At 47.3% G+C, this 14688-nt stretch overlaps 1 protein-coding gene across 1 annotated transcript in view; it reads right to left on the bottom strand.

Moving 5' to 3' along the window:
* Window positions 1-5025: 5025 nt before the first annotated feature.
* LOC131569107 (uncharacterized) overlaps window positions 5026-14688 on the bottom strand; it is a 30624-nt gene continuing 20961 nt past the window's right edge. The window contains exons 16-21 of the mRNA XM_058821331.1: window positions 14235-14531; window positions 12916-13233; window positions 11302-11610; window positions 10227-10523; window positions 8902-9219; window positions 5026-6822 (exon numbers count right to left, since the gene is read on the bottom strand). Of these exons, the coding sequence (XP_058677314.1) occupies window positions 6644-6822; window positions 8902-9219; window positions 10227-10523; window positions 11302-11610; window positions 12916-13233; window positions 14235-14531 (1718 nt within the window). The 3' untranslated portion in view covers window positions 5026-6643. The remainder of the gene's footprint in view (window positions 6823-8901; window positions 9220-10226; window positions 10524-11301; window positions 11611-12915; window positions 13234-14234; window positions 14532-14688) is intronic.

The following is a 14688-nucleotide window of genomic DNA, read 5'->3' as shown; positions in this document are numbered from 1 at the left end:
CTCCAGCTTCAGACAAGCCTGGAGACCCTTTAGTTTAAGTTACTAATGCATTATATATACTTTTCTTTTGGTTACAATGCATTATATACTTTTCTTTGCTGAGCATCTTAATACAGAAGAACCAATCTATACTTTAACTTTTACCTGTAGCTTATCATAACTACTATAATTACCATATTCATGTTACTATTCTCCAATCACTAAAAGTTAGTACATTAAAATTTAAGCTAGAAGTTGTTTTTCAGTTTTCTTGCAGTGGAAAATTCTGAGACCTTTTTTCTACTTGCCACATCTGCTGATTTGTTTTCCTGTGCTGTCTTTCTGCTTGGTAAAAACATCTTCTTGTTTGAGGTGGGTTTATCTTTGCTCTAAGTCATAAAAACCCCTTCTAACATACACTTTGTTTTCTTAGTTATCCAGTAAAACTGGCTCAGAAATTCTTTTCTTTTATATCAAAACTTGCTTTCATTTCTATTCCTTCTTCAGATTCCACATTTTAAAACCTTTCTGCCAAGCATACAAGTCTGTGAGACTTCCCTGTCAAAATAGTACCCTTTCCACAGGATCCCTGCTCCAGCAGAACCTCACCTGCCACTCCAGGAGTTCTGCAGCCAAAATTCCAAGTGGAATGAAACAATTCCAACAGCCCAAGCAATGGGGTGTCAGGTTGTATTCTGGCTCTGTCAGTGGTTTTTATTTTGGATTAAATATATTTTGGTTTTATTTTCCCTTTTACTAATAAATTTCTGACTTGGAGTCTCTCACTGGTTTTGCTTTTAAACCACATCGATGTGCCTGTGGAGAAAAAATTGGGGTTTTGTGATTGGCTGTGAAAATTTGGAGTTTTTGGAAGGGGTTGATGGGGTGTCTTTAAAAATTTGGGGGTTTTGTGAGAGGTCGATAGGGTGGTTGCAAAAATTCAGAGGTTTTGTGATTGGCTGGGAAAATTTTGGGGTTTTATGATTGGCTGGGAAAATTTGGGAGTTTTGTGAGGGATGGATGGGGTGTCTGGGAAAATTTTGGGATTTTGTGATTGGCTCTGAAAATTTGGGGTTTTCGTGAGGAATTGATTGGGTGGGTGTGAAAATTTGGGGGTTTTGTGATTGACTGACAAAATGTGGGAGTTTGGTCAATGGTGCCACTGCAAAAATTTTGGGCTTTTGTGATTTGTTGTGAAAATGTGGAGGTTTTGTGAGGGATTGATGGGGCCCTGTGAAAATCTGGGGTTTTTCTGAAGGGTCAATGGGGTGGCTGGGAAATTTTTGATTTTTTATGATTGACTGGCAAAAATTTGTGGATTTTGTGAGGGGTCAGTGGTGTTGCTGTGAAAATTTTGGGATTTTGTGATTGGCTGTGGAAATTTGGGTGCTTTGCAAGGGGTTGATGGGGTCTCTGTGAAAATTTGGGGTTTTTCTGAAGGGTCAATGGGGTGGCAGGGAAAATGTAGAGTTTTTGTGATTGTGAAAATGCTGGAATTTTGTAATTGGCTGAGAAAATTTAGGAGTTTGGTGAGGGGTTGCTGGCAGTGGGTGAGAAAATTTTGGGGGTTTGTGACTGACTGAAAATTTGGAGTTTTGATGAGGGGTTGATGGGGTCTCTCCAAAAAGTTGGGGTTTTTCTGAAAGGTCAGTGTGGTGGCTGTGAAATTTTTGATTTTTTATGATTGACTGGCAAAAATTTGGGCGTTTTGAGAGGGGTTGATGGGATGACTTTGAAAATTTGGGGTTTTTGTGATTGGTTGTGAAAATTTGGGGTTTTGTGAGGGGTCAATGGTGTCACTGCAAAAATTATGAGGTTTTTATGATTGGTTGTGAAAATTTGGAGTTTTTGCGAGGGGTTGATGTGGTCTCTGTGAAAATTCAGGGTTTTTCTGAAGGGCCAATGGGGTGGCTGGGAAATTTTTGACTTTTTATGATTGGCAAAAATTTGGAGGTTTCGTGACAGATCAGTAGTGTTGCTGTGAAAATTTTGGGATTTTGTGATTGGCTGTGAAAATTTGGGTGTTTTGTGTGGGTCTTTGGGATGGCAGCAAAGATTTGGGGGTTTTGTGAGGGGTTGATGGGATGTCTGGAAAAATGTGGGGTTTTTGTGATTGCCTGCAAAATTTGGAGTTTTTGTTGTTGTGGTGTGTTGGTATGTTCTGTTTCTTCCCCCCCTTTTGTTACGATGGTTCTGTCCTCCCAGTTTTCCCCGCCCTAGTTTCTGTCTATTATTTAGTTGCTATGGTTGCCCCCATGTCATGTAATTTCCCCACCCTGTATCTCCTAATATGTATAATTTTCCCTCCTCCCTGGGCCCAGTCAATCACTCCCCACCACTCCCAGTCTTCCAGAATGTTCCTCTCAGTGGGAGTAGTGATTGGCTGAGGTCCCGGGGCCCCTCCTTTATAATGTATCGATTAGTTCTCCCTTACAGTCTATTATGTTAAGCACATCCCCTGACTTCCCCTGATTGGTTTTTTGTAAATCCCACCTCCAGTTACCACCTCCCTTTATAATCCCATGCCCAACTTTTTTTTCTCGCGCGGTCACTCCCTGCTGGTCGCCCCCCGGGACATTAAACTCGTTTGACCCCAGAGAGTGTCCGGCTCTTTTCTGCTCCGCCCTATTCAGCAGCTCTACCCCGAGACCTCGTCCTGCAGGCACAGCCCAAGGCTATTACCGCCGAGGGGTGCCTGAAGCTGCCAGTCCTGGGGCCTTGCCACCGGGGCTGACACCCCCTGCTGCAGTGGGACTGTTGGCCACCTTCTCAGCTAGCCAGGTCACAGGGTCTCCGGCCAGTCATCGCTGCATTTTGTGAGGAGTTGATGGGGTCTCTGTGAAAAGTTGGGCTTTTTCTGAAGGGTCAATGGGGTGACTGGGAAAATTTAGAGTTTTTGTGACTGTGAAAATCTTGGTGTTTTGTAATTGGCTGAGAATATTTGGGAGTTTGGTGAGGGGTTGATGGGGTGGCTGCAAGCATTTGCGGGTTTTGTGTGGGGTCAGTGGTGCCACTGCTTAAATTTGGGGGTTTTGTGATTGACTATGAAAATTTGGGGTTTTTGTGACGGGTTGATGGAGCGACTGCAAAGATTTGGAGTTTTTCAGAAGGGTCAATGGGGTGCCAGCAAAAATTTTGTACGATTGACTGGCAAAAACTTGTGGTTTTGTGATTGGCTGCCAAAAATTTGGGATTTTTGTGATTGGTTGTCAAAACTTTGGAGTTTTTGTGTGGGGTTGATGGGGTGGCTGGGAAAATGTTGGGGTTTTATTGATTGGTTGCTAAAACTTTGGGGTTTTTGTGAGGGGTCAACGGTGTCACTATGAAAATTTTGGGATTTTTTTAATGGTTGTGAAAATTTGGGGTTTTCATGATGGGTTATCAAAAGTTTGGGGTTTTTGTAAGAGGTCAGTTGTGTCACTGTGAAAATTTTAGGGTTTTTGTGATTGTCTGCAACAATTTGGGGGTTTTGTGAGGGGTTGATGGGGTGGCTGGGAAAATTTGGGGGGGTTGTGTTTGGCTGTAAAAATCTGGGGTTTTTGTAATTGGTTGTCAAAACTTTGTGAGGGGTCAATGATGTCACTGTGAAAATTAGGGGGTTTTGGGATTGGCTGTCAAAAATTTGAGTGTTTTGTGAGGGGTTGATGGGGTCTCTATGACAATTTGGGGTTTTGGTGAGGGGTTGATGTGGTGGCTGTGAAGATTCATCTTCCAGCAGATCCCAGCACCTGGATCTGAAGATTCATCTTCCAGCAGATCCCAGCACCCTGGATCCCAGGGCCAGCAGATCTCAGATCCGGTGGGACCCAGAAGATCCCAGCCTGAGCACATCCCAGTCCCACCTGTCCCAACCTCAGCAGATCCTAGATCCAGTGGATCTCAGTCCCAGCAGATCCCAGCAGATCCCAGCAGATCCCAGATCCCAGTAGGTTCCAACCCCGGTGGCCCCCAGCCCCAGTGGAACCCAGCCTGGCACTTCCCAACCGCAGGAGATCTCAGATCAAAACAAGATCCTGATCCCGGAAGATCCCAGAGATCCTGGTTTGGGATCATCCCTGCAGCCACTGAGCCTGGATCCAGCATATCCCAGTCCCAGTGGATCCCACTGGATACCATTGGATCCCATTGGATCCCATTGATATCATTGGTCGATGTCATCCCCTCAGTCCTGGTCCAAGCCTCACCCCGACCAATCCCCTCATTAGCATCTCATTTGCATAAGAACACCTTGATTTCCTCCCCCAAACACACACAAACACATCTCCCCCCCAACCCTGCCTGTGCCCCTGATATGAATCTCATTTGCATAAATACAGCCCAAAATACCTCCAGGACCTCTCAAGTAACTGTTGTGTGGCCCTGATTAGCATCTCATTGGCATAAGAACATAATAATGTCCTCCCCCCAAACAACGCCACAGGGATCCTGCCTGCAGCCCTAATTTGCATCTCATTTGCATAAACAGCTCCCAAATCCAAACCGACTCATCAGGACACAGCACCATCAGATCCACCAATCCCCATTGCCTGCCTCGGCCTGGCCCCACCCACTGTCGCCAGTTTGGGGGTGGGGCCTCAACATCTGTAGCCATTTTGGAGGTGTGGCCTGTGAGCTGTTGGCCATCTTGAGGGTTTGGTCTGGAAGCCATTTTAGGCCCGTGACCCACTAGTTGTCGGCCATCTTGGGGGCATGGTCTCAGAATCTTTTGGGGCAGGCGCTTGCAAGTTGTCGGCTATCTTAGGGGCTCGGTCTCAGAAGCATTTTGGGGGTGTGGTCTCCATGTTGTCAGCCATCTTGGGGGCATGATCTGAGCACACCGGCAGCCATACTGGTAGGCGTGGCCCAGCTCAGGCGCCAGCCTCGAGGTATCCCATGCAGAGGGTCCTGGTGTCATCACCAGGGCCCAGCCGCCGGCAGCAGTAACCCCCTGGATAGGGGTGAAAATCCAACATTTTGGAAAAAAGAAGCCATTTTGGGAGGAAAAAGGGCATTTTGGGGAAAACCAACATTTTGGGGCAGTAAAGTGGATTTGGAGAGAATTGAGGATTTTTTTGGGATGAAAAAGGAGATTTAATGAGATAAATCAGGAATTTTTGAGGTGGTTTGGAGACAAAATTGGATAATTTATGGAAAAATGAGGAATTTGGAACAGAAATGGTGATTTTGGGGGTATAATCTGAAGTTTTGGGGTAAAATGAGAATTTTTGTAGCAAAAATCAAAGTTTTGGGTTTAAAATTAAAAATTTGGGGTGAAAATGGGGCATTTGAGGGGTAAAATGTGGAATTTTGGGGTTAAAATTGGAATTTTCGGGGAATATGGGGAAATTTTTGGTGAAATGTGGGAATTTTGGGGAAAATGGGGATTTGGGGGGAAATGGGGAATTTTGAGGTCAAAATGTGGGGATTTTAGGGTAATATGTGAAAATTTGGGGTGAAATGTGGGAATTATGGGGGAAAATGGGTATTGGCAGGAAAATGTAGGAATTTGGGGGGGAAATGGGGATTTTGGGATTAAAATGAGCAATTTTAGGGCAGAAGTGCCAAGTTTGGGGGGAAACCTGGGAATTTGAGTCAAAAATGAGAAATCTGGGGTGAGAAGAGTCTGATTTTGGGGTTCAAAGGGGCAGTTTTGTTCAAAAGGGGTTTTGGTGAGAAATTTGTTGATTTTGGGGAATTTGGGGAGAAATTCGAAGTTTTGGGAGAGAAGGGGAAATATGGAGTCAAATTGGAGCAAAATTTTTGGAGCAAAGAGGAAAATTGGAAGGGGAAAATGGGCAATTTTGGGGAGAAATATATTAGATTTTAAACTAAAATGGGAAATTGCAGGTCAAAACAGGAAAATTTGGTCAAAATGGGCAATTTGGAGGAGAAAAATGTTAATTTTTGGACTTAAGTGGGGAATCAGGGTCAAAATGGGGAATTTGGGGTCAAAATGGGGAAATTTTAGGGGAAAATATTAAATTTTGGAGGCAAATAGGGAAATTTAAGTCTAAATGAGGCCAACATGGCCAACTTGGGCTGAAAATGGCAGATTTTGGGGTAAAGTTGAAATATTTGGGTTAAAAATAGAGATTTCAGGGAAATTTGGGCGTCAAAATGGGCAATTTTGAGGGAAAATGTGAATTTTTTAATAAAAATGGGAAAATTTTGGGTCAGATGCAGCCAAAATTGCCAAGTTGGGCTCGAAATGGCTGATTTTGGGGTTAAAAAGTCAATTTTTGGTTAAAAAGGGACAATTTTGGTGTCAAAAGGAGGAATTTGAAGGTCAAAATGGGTCATTCTGAGGTAAAATGGAGGAATTTGGGTTTAGATGAAAGATTTGGGGATGATTTGGGATCAAAATGGGCAATTTGAGGGCAGAAGGGTCAATTTTTGCCCAAAACTGAAGAAATTTTGGTCCAACTGGGCAATTTGGGAACAATTTTGGGGTCAAAATGAGGATTTTTGGAGCAAAATACTCACTTTTGTAGTAAAATGTGGGAATTTGAGTCAAAATTACCTCTTTGGGGACAAAAAGGTCTTTTTTGGACTAAAATGGGGAAATTTGGGGTAATTTTGGGATACAAGTGAGGAATTTGGGGTCAAAATGGCCAAATTTGGGACTAAAATAGAGAAATTTGGGGTGAAATGTTCCCTTTTTGGCCTGACAAGGGAAATTTTGGGATTAAAATAGGTGATCTGGGGACATTTTGGGGTCTAAATCCTCCCCTCCCCCCCACTGACTCCTCCTCCTCCAGCCTAGCCAAGCAGCCAATAGGATCACCAGAAGCGTCAAGGCTACGCCCACCACGCCGCCGATGACCAATGGGGGGAACTCGAACTCGGCTGGGGATGAGAAACCCCCTCAAAAAAAAAAAAAAAGCTGGGTCAGCAAATACCCCAAACCCCCCAACACTGACCCAAAATAAACCCTGGGTCAGCAAATACTCTGAAAACCCCCAAACCGCCCCCCAAAAATCTCAGGGTTATGAAATACCCCAAAATTACAAAAATTACCCCAACATAAACCACCCCAAGGTCAGTGAATAACAAAAATCTCAAAAATCACCCACAAAAACCCTGAGTCAACAAATACCCCCAAATCCAAAAACCACCCCCAAAAAGAGCCGTAGGGTCAGCAAATGCCCCAAAAAAACCCAAAAACCGCCCCAAAATATCCCCAGGGTCAGCAAATACCCAAAAAACCTGCTGTGGACATCAAATAACCCAAAAATCCTAAAAATCACCCCAAAAAAACCCTTGGGTCAGCAAATACCCCAAAAAACCCCAAAATTCACCGCAAAAAAACCCCCCGCGGTCATCAAATACCCCAAAAACCCCAAAGCTCACCACAAAAAACACACCCAGAGTCATGAAATACTCCAAAAACCACCCCAAAAAACCCCAGGGGTCAGCAAATACCCTAAAAACCCAAAAAATCGCCCAAAAAAAGGACCCCGTGCTCAACTGGGTGTGATCAGTTGGTGGGTGTGGTCATTGGGGTGGGCATGATCACTTTGTGCATGTGGTAAATTGAGGATGGGTGTGGTAAGTAGGGAGGGTGGGTGTGGTCAGTGGGATGGGCGTGGTCATTGGGGTGCATGTGGCAATTTTTGGGAGTGGCCATTGGGGTGTTGGAAGCCATTTTGATGGGTGTGGTCATTGCTTGTGGTCATCGGAGTGTGTGTGGCCTTTTGGGGGTGTGGTCAACCCTGTGGGTGTGGCTTCTTGGATGTGATCATAGGAGTGGGTGTGGCCAATTTGATAGGTGTGGTCAATTGGGAGCAGTAAATAAGTGTGTGTGGCTAATTGGCAGGGTGTGGACATTGCACTAGGTGGGACCATTTTGGGGTAAGGTCATCGAGGTGGCTGTCGCCATTTAAGGTTGTGGTCATTGGTGCGGGTGTGGCCATTGTGATACGCGTGGCAATTTTGGGGATGTGGTCATTGGTGCGAGTGTGGCAATTTTGATAGGCATTGTAAATTTTAGTGAGGACAATGACTGGGCCTGGCCATTTAGGGGGGTAGGCATTGGGGTGGGTGTGGCCATCCTTGGGTGTGGTTAACACAGGGGGTGCAGCCATTTTTGTGTCTGGTCATGGGAGAGGATGTGGACACGTTAATGGCTGTGGTCATATTGAGAGTGGCTGTTGGGATGGGTGTGGCCATTTTGCGGTGTGGTAAATGGGGTGAGTGAAGCCATTTAAGCATGGGGTCATAGGGGTGGGTGTGGTCTACTGCGGTGTGGTCTTAGGGTAGGTGTGGTCATTAGGGGGTGTGGTCATTAGGGTGTCTTCATTGGGGTAGGTTTAGATATTTTTCGGAGTGGTCATTGGGGTGGTGAGACCCATTTTGATGGGTGTGGCCATTGCTTGTGATCATTGGAGTGGGTTTGGCCTATGGGGGAGTGGTCAAAAAAATGGGTGTGGCCTTTTTAAGCATCATTTTTTAAGTGGGTGTGGCCACTTGGATGGGCATGGTCATTGGATGTGGTCAAAAGGTAGGTGGGGCCAATGGGTATGTGCGGCCATTTTGAGGATGTGGTCATGGAGGTGGGTGTGGTTATTGTGATAGGTGTGGTCAATTTCAGTGAGGCAAATGAGTGGGTGAGGCCCTTTGGGGGTGTAGTCATTCGTGTGGTCAAGGCCGTTTTGGGAGTGGTCATTGGTGTGGCCAGTTGGGGTGAGGCCATTTTGATGGGCGTGGTAAACTGGGATGTGGTCAATGGGTGGGCATGGTCACTGATGAGTGGTCACAGGCGTGTGGTCACTAAGGTGGGTGTGGACAACGGGCTGGGTGTGATCATTGTAGTCAGCGTGGCCAATCAGCCAGGACTGACAATTTCTGTGAGGGGGTTCCAACGCAAATAAATCCCAATATGTCTCCTCCCCCTCCACTTTTTCCCCAAATCCCCCATTTTCCCCCCAAAACCCCCTCACCTACCCATGACCACCACGGCCATGCCTTCACTGGGCGGAGCCTCCACCCAGGCCCCGCCCACCTCCTCCTCCAGCAGGCAGCTGAAATTCCCGGAAAATTCTGGCGAAATCCGCGGGAACACCAGCTGGGACCCATCACCAGTGACGTCACTGATGGCGTCATCAATGAGGTCACCCGGCGTCAGCTCGACGCCATCGCGGAAGAAGCGGAAGCGGCGCCGGAAGTGACGCTGGCTCGCGGAACAGGTCAGGCGCAGCCACTGACCCGCGGTGACCACGCCAGACGGAGGCTCCACCCAAAGCACGGGGGGCGGACACGGGTCTGGGAAAAAATGGGGGGAAAATCAGTGTTATTGGTGATTTTAAAATTCAGATGGGAAAAGGGTGAAAATGGCTCAAAATTCGATTTTTGGGAGGGAAAAAAGCCTAAAATTCAGTTTTTTGGGTGGGAATGGAGAAGATGGAGAAGAACCACCCAGTTTTTCCCAAAATCCTGATTTTTATTGGTTATAGGAAGTTCCACCATGACCCTGTTTGGATAGGGCTTGGATTGGGTCAAAAAGCCCAAAACTGGCCCAAAATTCCATATTTTGGAGGTGGGAATGGAGAACGTGGAGACGATGGAGAAGATGGAGAAGAACCACCCAATTTTTCCCCAAGTCCTGATTTTACCCAAAACTCGGACTTTTCTTTGATGGAAGAGGTCCCACCATGGCCCTGGTTGGGTTGGGCTTAGACTGGGTGAAAAAAGGCTAAAAATGGTCCAAAATTTTGATGTTTTGGAGGTGGGAATGGAGAAGATGAAGAAGAACCTCCCAAATTTTCCCAGAATTCTGATTTTTGATGACTTTAGGAATTTGGGGACCCCCTGGATGGTCCTGGAGGTGCCACCAAACAGGGGGAGATTCTGGGGTTGGGATTGGGTCAAAAAGCCTAAAAGTGGCTCCTGATAATTTCAATATTTTGGATAAAATGGGGGGAAAAAAAGGAAATTGTCAGTTTTGGATATTCAGGCGGAGATTTGGGATCATGATGTGACCAAACTCAACCACACCAAACCAAACCCAGCCAAACCCAACCACGAACCAACAATGACTAAACCACACACAACAAAGGTCCAACCAAACCAACCCAAACCAAACCCAACCCAACCTTGACCCAACCCAACCCAACCCAACCCAATTCAACCTTGACCCAACCAAACCAAATCCAACCCAACCAAACCAAACCCAACCTTGACCTAACCAAACTCAACCAACCTTCCCTCTCCTCACCTTTCCCCACACCCCTCCCCATACCCAAACCCTGCTGATTTCCCCTCAAAATCACCTTCCACCACCACTGCCACGGCCTCGCTGGGGTAGGAGGCAATCCAGTGCCCCTCGGTCATCTCCTCATAGCTGCAGCTGAAGTTCCCGGTCTGGTTCTGGCCGCTCCTCTCCACCCTCAGCCGGGCGCTTCCAGAACCTTCCACAATGCCCTCGGAGACCTCGAGCTCATCCCGGAGGAAGCGGAAGTGGCGCCGAGGGGCTTTGCTGGGCGGGGCCATGCAGAGGAAGAGGAGGGGCTGCCCTTGCACCGTGAGGCCCGAGGGTGTCACCGTCAGGTTGGGTTGGGTCGGGCGGTCTGGTGGGAGGGGAAGCGTCAGAGGTCAAGGTTGGAGGTCAAAAGGGGAGGGATTTTGGGGTAAAAATGGTGTTGTTGGGTCAAAAGGGGATTTTTGGTGAATGGGGGTGGATTTTGGGGTGAAAATGGTCAAATTTGGTGGAAAAGTCAAGGTTTGACCTCACTGGGGATGAATTTTGGGATAAAATTTCACCGTTGCATCTAAAGGCAATGTTTTGGTCAATGGGATGGATTTGGAGGTAAAAATGGCCCAAATTGGCTGGAAAAGTCAATGTCGGGTGGAAAACTCACGGTTGGACCTCAATGAAGACAAATCTTGCTATAAAAATTCCAAATTGGGTGGAAAAGTCAATGTTGAGTGGAAAAGTCAAGGTTGGACCTCAACATGGACAGATTATGGGATCAAAATGCCCCTGTTGGACCAAAACCCAACATTTTGGTCAATGGGAATGAATTTTGGGGTAAAAATGCCCAATTGGGTGGAAAAGTCAACATTGAGCCTCAGTGAGATGAACTTGGGACAAAATGATGCAGTTGGGTAGAAAACGCAACATTGGGTGGAAAAGTCAAGGTTGGACCTCAATGGGGATGGATTTTGGGATAAAAATGCCCAATTGGACCCAAAGTCAAGGTTGGATCTCAATGGGGATAGATTTTGGGATTAAAACCCCCAATTGAGTAGAAAAGTCAACATTGGGTGGAAAACCCAACCCTGAACCTCAGCGGGACTAAATTTTGACCCCAAAACCCCCCACTCCAGGAGTTTCCACCACAAAACCTCGGACATCGATGACCACAGTCCGGCTGGGTGGCGAGTGGAGGACGCGGCCACCGCGCCGGACAACGCTGTAGGAGCAGGTATGGAAGCCGCCGTCGTGGGGCTTGGTGACTCTGAAGGTGTGGACAGACGTCCGGCGGGACGTACGGACATCGCTGGCCCAGCCTGAGGTGCCGTTGAAACGGAAGGCCTGGATGCGGTCGGTGCCGGGCGGCGCCGGCGCAGTGCAGGAGATGGACACGGCATCGCCCACCAGGAAATGCGCCTTGGCCGGAGTCACCGAGATGTTGGGGGCGGGAGGGGAGAGGTCTGGGGAGAAAAAAGGGGGAAATGAGAAAAAAGTCAATGTTTAGGAAGTGGGAATGGAGAAGATGGAGAAGAACCTCCCAATTTTTCCCCAAAATCCTGACTTTTCCCAAAATTCTGATTTTGTTTTGGGTGGAGGAGGCTCCTCCATGACCCACTTGGGTTGGGCTCAGATTGAATTGAAAAAGCCCAAAAATGTCCCAAAAATTCCATTTTCTGGAGGTGAAAATGGGGAAGATGGAGAAGATAGAGAACCTCCAAATTTTTCCCCAAAATTCTGGTTTTTTTCCTAAATATCTGATTTTGTTTTGTGGATGAGGTGTCACCATGTCCTTGGTTGGGTTGGACTTGGATTAGGTCCAAAGGGCCTAAAAATGACCCAAAAATTCGGAGTTTTTGAGGTGAAAATGGAGAAGATTTTGGAGATGGAGAACCACCAGCAGGTTTTTCCCAAAATCTTGATTTTTGTTGGTTGTGGGAGGTACCACCATGACCCTGCTTGGGTTGGGCTTGGATTTGTCCAATAAAGCCCAAAAGTGACCCAAAAATTCAAGTTTTGGAGGTGAGAATGGGGAAGATGGGGAAGATGGAGAAAAGGGGGAAGAAATACCTAGTTTTTCACAAAATCCTGATTTTTTTTCCTAAATTTTTGAAATTGTTTTGGATGGAGGAGGTGCCACCATGACCCTGCTTGAGTTGGGCTCAGACTGGGTCAAAAAGTCAAAAAAATTAAAAAGCCAAAAACCCTAAAACCACCCCAAAAGAAACCCCAGGGTCAGCAAATACCCCAAAACCACCGCAGAAAACACCCATGGCTATCATAAACCCCCCAAAAACCCAAAAGTCACCCCAAAACCCCACTGGGTGATCAAATACGCAAAAAACCCCCCAAACCATGCCCAAAATAAACCCCAGGGGCAGCAAATACCCCAAAAAACACAAAACCATCCCCAAAATATCCCCAGGGTTAACAAATACCCCCCCAAAAACCCCAAACCATCCCAAAAAACCCCCATGTGTCGGCAAATAACCCAAGACCTCAAAACTCACCCCGAAATAAACCCCAGGGCCAGAAAATACCCCCAAAACAACCCAAAAAACTCCCGTGGACATGAAAAAAACCAAAAATGCTAAAAATCAGCCCTAAAGAAACGTGGTTCAGCAAATACCCCAAAAAAACCCAAAACTCACCCCAAAACCGACCCCACGGTCATCAAATACTCCAAAACCAATAAATCCCAATATGTCTCCTCCCCCTCCACTTTTTCCCCAAATCCCCCATTTTCCCCCCAAAACCCCCTCACCTACCCATGACCACCACGGCCACGCTTTCACTGGGCGGAGCCTCCACCCAGGCCCCGCCCACCTCCTCCTCCAGCAGGCAGCTGAAATTCCCGGAAAATTCTGGCGAAATCCGCGGGAACACCAGCTGGGACCCATCACCAGTGACGTCACTGATGGCGTCATCAATGAGGTCACCCGGCGTCAGCTCGACGCCGTCGCGGAAGAAGCGGAAGCGGCGCCGGAAGTGACGCTGGCTCGCGGAACAGGTCAGGCGCAGCCGCTGACCCGCGGTGACCACGCCAGACGGAGGCTCCACCCAAAGCACGGGGGGCGGACACGGGTCTGGGAAAAAATTGGGAGAAAATCAGTGTTATTGGTGATTTTAAAATTCAGATGGGAAAAGGGTGAAAATGGCTCAAAATTCGATTTTTGGGAGGGAAAAAAGCCTAAAATTCAGTTTTTTGGGTGGGAATGGAGAAGATGGAGAAGAACCACCCAGTTTTTCCCAAAATCCTGATTTTTATTGGTTATAGGAAGTTCCACCATGACCCTGTTTGGATAGGGCTTGGATTGGGTCAAAAAGCCCAAAACTGGCCCAAAATTCAATATTTTGGAGGTGGGAATGGAGAACGTGGAGACGATGGAGAAGATGGAGAAGAACCACCCAATTTTTCCCCAAGTCCTGATTTTACCCAAAACTCGGACTTTTCTTTGATGGAAGAGGTCCCACCATGGCCCTTGTTGGGTTGGGCTTAGACTGGGTGAAAAAAGGCTAAAAATGGTCCAAAATTTTGATGTTTTGGAGGTGGGAATGGAGAAGATGAAGAAGAACCTCCCAAATTTTCCCAGAATTCTGATTTTTGATGACTTTAGGAATTTGGGGACCCCCTGGATGGTCCTGGAGGTGCCACCAAACAGGGGGAGATTCTGGGGTTGGGATTGGGTCAAAAGCCTAAAAGTGGCTCCTGATAATTTCAATATTTTGGATAAAATGGGGGGAAAAAAAGGAAATTGTCAGTTTTGGATATTCAGGCGGAGATTTGGGATCATGATGTGACCAAACTCAACCACACCAAACCAAACCCAGCCAAACCCAACCACGAACCAACAATGACTAAACCACACACAACAAAGGTCCAACCAAACCAACCCAAACCAAACCCAACCCAACCTTGACCCAACCCAACCCAACCCAATTCAACCTTGACCCAACCAAACCAAATCCAACCCAACCAAACCAAACCCAACCTTGACCTAACCAAACTCAACCAACCTTCCCTCTCCTCACCTTTCCCCACACCCCTCCCCATACCCAAACCCTGCTGATTTCCCCTCAAAATCACCTTCCACCACCACTGCCACGGCCTCGCTGAGGTAGGAGGCAATCCAGTGCCCCTCGGTCATCTCCTCATAGCTGCAGCTGAAGTTCCCGGTCTGGTTCTGGCCGCTTCTCTCCACCCTCAGCCGGGCGCTTCCAGAACCTTCCACAATGCCCTCGGAGACCTCGAGCTCATCCCGGAGGAAGCGGAAGTGGCGCCGAGGGGCTTTGCTGGGCGGGGCCATGCAGAGGAAGAGGAGGGGCTGCCCTTGCACCGTGAGGCCCGAGGGTGTCACCGTCAGGTTGGGTTGGGTCGGGCGGTCTGGTGGGAGGGGAAGCGTCAGAGGTCAAGGTTGGAGGTCAAAAGGGGAGGGATTTTGGGGTAAAAATGGTGTTGTTGGGTCAAAAGGGGATTTTTGGTGAATGGGGGTGGATTTTGGGGTGAAAATGGTCAAATTTGGTGGAAAAGTCAAGGTTTG

This window comes from Ammospiza caudacuta, chromosome 29, assembly GCF_027887145.1.
Source record: "Ammospiza caudacuta isolate bAmmCau1 chromosome 29, bAmmCau1.pri, whole genome shotgun sequence".
Classification (NCBI taxonomy): Eukaryota; Metazoa; Chordata; class Aves; order Passeriformes; family Passerellidae; genus Ammospiza; species Ammospiza caudacuta.
Note: the sequence above shows the minus strand (reverse complement) of the source record. Positions and strands in the feature narration are given on the sequence as shown.